This window comes from Podarcis melisellensis, assembly GCF_964234715.1.
Source record: "Podarcis melisellensis genome assembly, chromosome: 6".
Lineage (NCBI taxonomy): Eukaryota > Metazoa > Chordata > Lepidosauria > Squamata > Lacertidae > Podarcis > Podarcis melisellensis.
This window is the reverse complement of record NC_138538.1, coordinates 50,584,539-50,591,211: the sequence shown is the minus strand read 5'-3', so window position 1 is coordinate 50,591,211 and position 6,673 is coordinate 50,584,539. Positions and strand designations below refer to the sequence as shown.

The 6,673-nt window shown below is 42.2% G+C and overlaps 1 protein-coding gene and 2 long non-coding RNA genes across 13 annotated transcripts in view; 2 read left to right on the top strand and 1 right to left on the bottom strand.

Moving 5' to 3' along the window:
- Positions 1–117: 117 nt before the first annotated feature.
- LOC309372422 lies at positions 118–1,067 on the top strand. The gene is made up of 2 exons (XR_014169493.1): positions 118–430; positions 618–1,067. It is a non-coding gene; the product is annotated as an uncharacterized lncRNA (long non-coding RNA).
- CCDC17 (coiled-coil domain containing 17) overlaps positions 630–6,673 on the bottom strand; it is a 29,717-nt gene continuing 23,673 nt past the window's right edge. For 4 of the 11 annotated variants that reach the window (XM_081915975.1, XM_081915976.1, XM_081915977.1 and 1 more), the window contains 7 exons: positions 6,228–6,402; positions 5,156–5,338; positions 4,103–4,354; positions 3,364–3,432; positions 2,244–2,321; positions 1,842–1,946; positions 631–1,062 (listed from right to left, as the gene is read on the bottom strand). In XM_081915975.1, coding sequence (XP_081772101.1) covers positions 1,033–1,062; positions 1,842–1,946; positions 2,244–2,321; positions 3,364–3,432; positions 4,103–4,354; positions 5,156–5,338; positions 6,228–6,402 — 892 coding nt within the window. In that variant the 3' untranslated portion in view covers positions 631–1,032. Of the gene's footprint in view, positions 1,063–1,841; positions 1,947–2,243; positions 2,322–3,363; positions 3,433–4,102; positions 4,355–4,462; positions 4,594–5,155; positions 5,339–5,429; positions 5,763–6,140; positions 6,403–6,673 lie in introns of those variants that run through there. The other 7 variants (XM_081915969.1, XM_081915972.1, XM_081915971.1 and 4 more) reach the window with 5 other exon arrangements.
- Positions 2,637–6,374, top strand: LOC309372421. The gene is made up of 3 exons (XR_014169492.1): positions 2,637–2,980; positions 5,079–5,310; positions 6,241–6,374. It is a non-coding gene; the product is annotated as an uncharacterized lncRNA (long non-coding RNA).

The window sequence follows — 6,673 nt, the reverse complement described above, 5'->3', positions numbered from 1 at the left end:
CCAGTTCTACAACAGCAGTGCCGGGCTGGCTTTCAGTTGATGCACTGACTTGTAAATGTCTGGTTTGTAAGGGTTTAGGAAGCAAAGTAGCATTTTTTGGTGGTTAGAAAAGTATAGTCCAGCCCCCCACAAGGTCTGAGGAACAGTGAACTGGCCCCCTGCTGAAAAAGTTTGCTGACCCCTGCACTAAACCATTTATGTCTACTGTGTCAGACTGGAAATAGTTTTGAGAGGATGAGCCTCCTAGCAAATTTTGTGGGAGTCAAGCAGAGTGCAGGCTAGAGTAGCTGCAAATAGGGAAGACAAGGGTGGAACTTAAAATAGATCTGCTTTGACAATCTAAAAAATTGAATCAGGCTTGTGTTTGGTGCAAAATGTCTCATTTGTGTGTCAGACACATTACATTAACTCAGCTGGAAGAAGAGCCTAGGTTATAGAATCATAGAGTTGGAAGAGACCACAAGGGCCATCGAGTCCAACCCCCTGCCAAGCAGGAAACACCATCAGAGCACTCCTGACATATGGTTGTCGAGCCTCTGCTTAAAGACCTCCAAAGAATGAGACACCACCACACTCCTTGGCAGTAAATTCCACTGTCGAACAGCTCTTACTGTCAGGTTAAAGTAGGATTCTGTTGGGGAGAGATGATATAAGGGTGAGAGGCTCATGGGTGCTAGAATTAAACCACTACTTAGGAATGGTATAAAGATATGGAAAATACTCAGTCCGGAGAACTGATGCAGGTTTAGGTGCACAGCAGCCAATGTTTGTGCAGTTTCCAAGTAAGGAAGTGACACCTGGGGTTTTTTAAAAAAAGCAAAATAGCATGGCTGCTTCAAGCAGGTGATTATCCCTCATTCACTGCCAAGATGTCAGCCACATTAATATACTTTACCATAACCACTAATAAAACACAGATGGCCACTTGAGGTATTAGGCTACAGGATGGACATTCTTCATAAACTTAAAGTCTTGCAATGATTGCCAGTAGAGTAAGCTAGTATGTAGCCTAAGATGTCTTGTTCCTTCTCTTTAAATTTGTTCCAATGCCTTCAACTTTGTCTGAAAGAAAAACATGCAAGTCACAATTAAACCTGCACTGCTTATGGAGAATGTGGACCAGTAAGAAGTAAGCAGCACCAGTGGCGTAGTGTGGGGGGTGCAGGGGGTGCCGGCCGCACCGGGCGCAACATCTGGGGGGCGCGTGCTCGCACTCGAGTGCTAAAATCCACGGGTTAGGGGGCACAGATTACTTGCCTTGCCCCGGGTGCTGACAACCCACACTACGCCACTGAGCAGCACATAAGCGGCACACAGCACCACCAAACCATTCTACGTTCTAAATCTTATATTAATAATCCAAAATTTGAGACAGAAGCTACAAACAGAAAACTCATTTAAATTTTGTCCTAAAGGAAGATTCAGTCTTTAAAGTTCCTTTAGCCAGGCTCCTGAATCTTACTTTTGGACACAATTTGAATGAGTTTTCTGTTTGTGGCTTCTGTAGTAGATCTTGTACCTTGTTCTCTCAGTTTTTGGATTATTAATAAGATTTAGAACGCAGAATGGTTTGGGTAGTGCTTTGTGTGCCGCTTATATGCTTCTTGCTGGTCTACTACAAGAATTGGCAGCATAGGTTCATTCAGTATGGAGAATGTGGAGCAAAGCTTTCGGTCAGGAAATGTATGTAGCAAGTTCCATTTGTTCTGATCTCACTAGAATGGGTGTACTTCAAACCTTGCAGTTAAATTATAATTTCATTTATGTCATAGAGCTGCACTGTGGCTGTTGCTAGTTGACAAATTGTTCCATTCATAAGTAGGGCTATAGCCCAATTTTACCTGTTTTCTTGAAGTCTCCTGCAACATTAATTCTGCAATTTTTCTTCCAGAGGGTTCCTTATTGTACAGATCTGTTGTCTCTGGCAGATAAGATTGATCAATACTCTGAAACAAATGACAAGGTCAGCTAGGACGTGATGATCTAATGTGTGGTTAGTTTGTGCTCTGAACAGTTACTGGTAACCTTTTTAGTATACGTGATTTCTGACAATCCACTATAAACAAGTCACCTGGCTCTGTTTTACAATTTGGCTGCACAGAAAATTGATAAATGGTAAACATGAAAGTGAGATTGCTTTTGGTTTTCTCCAGTGGATGGTTAATTAGTATGCTCATCCTTTTGTTTTCCTGGGTGGAATGAAAAGTTTGTGATGATTAGATTCACTTAGCTAGTATACGTACCCCTGATGTATATCTGAGTTCATCCCATCTTCCATCTGCTATACGCACAACCACAGATGCACCTGGCACCAACTGGATCTGGAAGTTTCAAACTGTAGCATTAAGTACGTTCTTATATGTGTGATTGTTGAACAAGATTAATGGTGAAACGTTGGGGATAAAGTAGGGCTTACATAGATTGCAGGCACCTGTCATACCTGAGGCTGTTGAGGTTTTCATATACCCTATTTTTTGCACCATAACACTCTTTTCCTCCTAGAAAGTAAGGGGAAATGTCTGTGCGTGTTATGGAGGGAATGCCTACGGGTGGCATGCCTATGGATTTTCCTCCTCTAAAAACTATGTGCGTGTTATGGTCGGGTGCGTGTTATAGAGCGAAAAATACGGTAATTACAGAATATCCAAGTGCCTCCTTACTCTATACTGGAGCCTTCTACTCCAGATTTAGTAGACCACATAAATGTTCCCCATTGCACCCAAATGAATCTGTAAAGCAGTGGTTCTCAAAGGGTGTGGCAAGAAGATTCAAGGACAATCAAATATTTAAACATTTCAGTGTAGTATACAGTAGTATCAAAAAAAAAAATTATTTGCAGACTATGGATAAATATTTACAAAAAAAACTAATTTGAGTTTCTTTTCTCTCAATGTATTATCAAACAATTTGGTATGGCGTGAGCAAGTTTTTATTCTGGAAGTGTGGCCAAAAGAAAAACATTTTAGAACCACTGGTTCAGGTAAATTTTCAATTTCAAGATTACATTATAAAGAAACAGTCTTGTAAATTGATTTATCTGACTTGGCAGTCTTCAGGGAGGATCTCTCTGCAGCACAAACACACATTTTGGAATCCATTTGTATGATGGTGGGGCTGATGTTTCAAACCACCTTCTGTCTTGCTCCCAAAAATCTTTGCCAGCCATGCTCCTTGGAACTTTCTGCACTTGCAGTGGTGTTTGAGAAAATTGGGATTTGTGTGGTCTACCTTTTGCATCAGTTTTTGTTACTACCCTGTATAATACAATCTAGAAAAGGATTGCAAGTGTTCCCCTTACTTCACCGTTTTACTTCTTGGATAAGCTTTGTGAAGCTACTGCTCTATGCTTAACTAGTCTCATACCTCTTTCTTTTGGAGCATGCTCTTCATAATGCTGCTGCATTTCCCTTCAGATAAGGAAGCCAGGATGATCTGTTAAGGAAAGAACAAACCTTGAACCAGAAAAGAACAAACCACCTACAGTTTCTTTGCAGCATTCTTTTAGTAGACTACTGCAAGAGATTCCTTAAGTGAGAGAAATAGTTAGAAGTGTTCCAAAACAATACAAAGTAGCATTGTAAAGCTTACTAATTTTGTACACACCCCAAACAACATCTTGAAATTAGAAACTGATTGCTGACTTTGGACTAAATTATAGTAGTGTGTAAAACAAGTGGGTCAAGAGCTGGTGACACTTAAGCCAAAGATGGGGTGGGGAATGCTTAGCAGTTAGAGGCACTGGTTCATTGCTTTGCACCATCACCACCTCCAAAAGGTGGGAGAACTAGTTGCCATTTGTACCCTTTGTCATTGCTAAGATATTTGCAGGCATTAAGCGTACACAAGTAGGGACTTCAGAAAGTACTGAATTCTGTGGGGATGAGCCATCAGTTCTTAACTGATGCTGCATTCACATAAAGCTCAAAAGTGGGGAAGTGGATAACTTTCAGCTTGACAGAATGGTGATATACAGGTGATGCAGGGAAACATTGTACAGAATATATGTGTGTGTGCCCCTGCCCAGCTGCTGGAATTTGATTGTTTTTGCAAGAAAATTGGCATGTATGTCTAACTTTTAGCTGGTTGGTTAAGTTAACTATACCTGACTGGGAGCCCCCTGGTATAAGGGCAGTTGGTAAATGCCAGTGTTGCAGTAACCTCTGGAAAACACATGAAGAGCTGTCCATGCCCCACTTTTCTGAGTGTAATGTAACTGTTCCCCTTTTAGCATGACTCTTCTTTGTGCTGCTTGACATTCTTTTTCACCCGAGGCACATTGGGCAGGATTCACCACACCTTGGTACAGGTGAATAATAATGGCTGTATATTCATGGTAAACTCTGTGGGGACAGGTCTGAAAAACAAGTTGCAGGTTCTGAAAGGAAAGGCTGAGCCACCTGTTGTGTACAGGTTCACAAATATGAGTTTGGAAATAAATACGGTCATCAGTAAGAAAGCTTACACTGTACTCCACCATGGGCAGACTGCCTCATTCAAAATCATGCCAGGTCTCCTTAACACAGAATTAAATTTCACATACCCGGAGCCCCCTGGTATAAGGCAGTGAGTAAATGCTGGTGATATGACATGTTTCTGTAAAAAAAATTGGGCAACAATGGATTTATGAAAGGAATGCACACACTTCCTTTATGTGGAACAGAAATTAAGAACCCTGAGCCTCGCTGCTAGCAAAAATGTTTGAACCCCAGTAGGGTATCAAAATATAGGCTACAGATTTAGTAGGGATAGGTGGTAGGGAATCAGCCTAATTATAGCAATACTAATTCACTAGAGAGAATGTTTCTACTTTGCTGAACTTTTCTGGAGCTAATAATTCTGCTTAAAACTCCACCTAGTTACCTTCCACACAGTGCATCTTAGTTAACTGGTTACTAGGCTCAGGAGGCATTTAGCCACTTTGCTGTAGACTCTGCTGAATAAGACAGATTACTTGTGAAAAATACCAGATAAACCAGTGTTGAAATACAGATTGGTTCCTTACAGCATGGGACCCATCTTACTGAAAGGCAACAGCCTATCCTTTGCTGAGTGGAACACCCAGTGTCATCTTTTTTTAGTTGTAGGCCATTCTCAGAGTCCTGTGACTGAAGGGTGGCTTACATAGTGACGAACAACAAAATAAAGGATGTGATACCTTGAAGCCATCAAGCCACACAGGCCATTGCTGGTAGCTGTTTTTGTCAAGCTCCTCAACAAAGATGGGGTAATCATACTTCAGCCATTGCACCCCAAAGTAACATGCCCCAGGTGGATTGAAGCAGAATTGGGCGATTGTCAAGCCAGACCATGGTAAGTTCATGCCTCTGTCCAATGCAAACTGGAATACCACAGAGATTAGATGTCAGTCTGGATAAGAGCACTGTACACACACACACACACACACACACACACACACACACACACAGCCAAGGCTTAGTTTGCTCACAAACATTAAATACTAAATTTGTTTCTCAACTATACCATTTCAAATTACTCTAACATGCCAGTTTTCTATGAGCAGGGAATTTTTGTCCTTAGCAATATGAAGTAATACAGCTGAGAAAGTCAACTTGTTTAGAAAATTAAGAATACTAGTGGTTGTCTTCAGAAGTTGATAAATGCCTGTTAATCAACATGTAGCTAAAGGCACAGCAACAGAGACCAGGTTAAAGGTTGATAACTATTTTCAAGTGCAGAAATTACTCAAGACTGGTTATAAGCAGCCAGCATTCCTATCGATGTGACTACTGAGTTAAACACAGCTTACTTCCATCTCTTAGGGACACAGGTGGCGCTGTGGGTTAAAGCCTCAGCGCCTAGGACTTGCTGATCGAAAGGTCGGCGGTTCGAATCCCTGCGGCGGGGTGCGCTCCCGCTGCTCGGTCCCAGCGCCTGCCAACCTAGCAGTTCGAAAGCACCTCCGGGTGCAAGTAGATAAATAGGGACCGCTTACCAGCGGGAAGGTAAACGGCGTTTCCGTGTGCAGCTCTGGCTCGCCAGAGCAGCGATGTCACACTGGCCATGTGACCCGGAAGTGTCTCCGGACAGCGCTGGCCCCTGGCCTCTTGAGCGAGATGGGCGCACAACCCCAGAGTCTGTCAAGACTGGCCCGTACGGGCAGGGGTACCTTTACCTTTTACCTTACTTCCATCTCTATAGTATTCTATCCCAGCCATGTATAAAATTTTGTGCTAAACTGCATTTCTGTGAGTGTGATATCTATTCACCTTGATGCCATAGGTGGGAATGTATCTGGAGACATAGGTAAGGCTGAAAGGCTGTGGACTGCTGCCTGGCACCCGGGTTAGTTTCTGATGGATCCAGGTGACAATCTCCTCATCTGTGCTTAAACTCTTAGGACCTTCAAGCCGGTGAACTATTTCCCGCACTGAAACAACAGACCTGTGTGAAACAAAAAGCTGTTTTTATTGTAGCCCACAGTTACGGAATTCTATCATTTCCTACCAAAGTGTGTTGATGCATGGGGCGAGATGCTTGGCTTACCCTTCTGTTAATCTGATTTGAATGTAAGATGGACTGTTAACGTTTTGTAAGGCTCCTTTTAATCAAATACATAGTCCACCATAGAACACACTATAATGACTCAGCTTTTATATATGTGACTACAATGACACCAAAAATTCTTAAAAGTAATAGCTGGCAATCCTCTTAA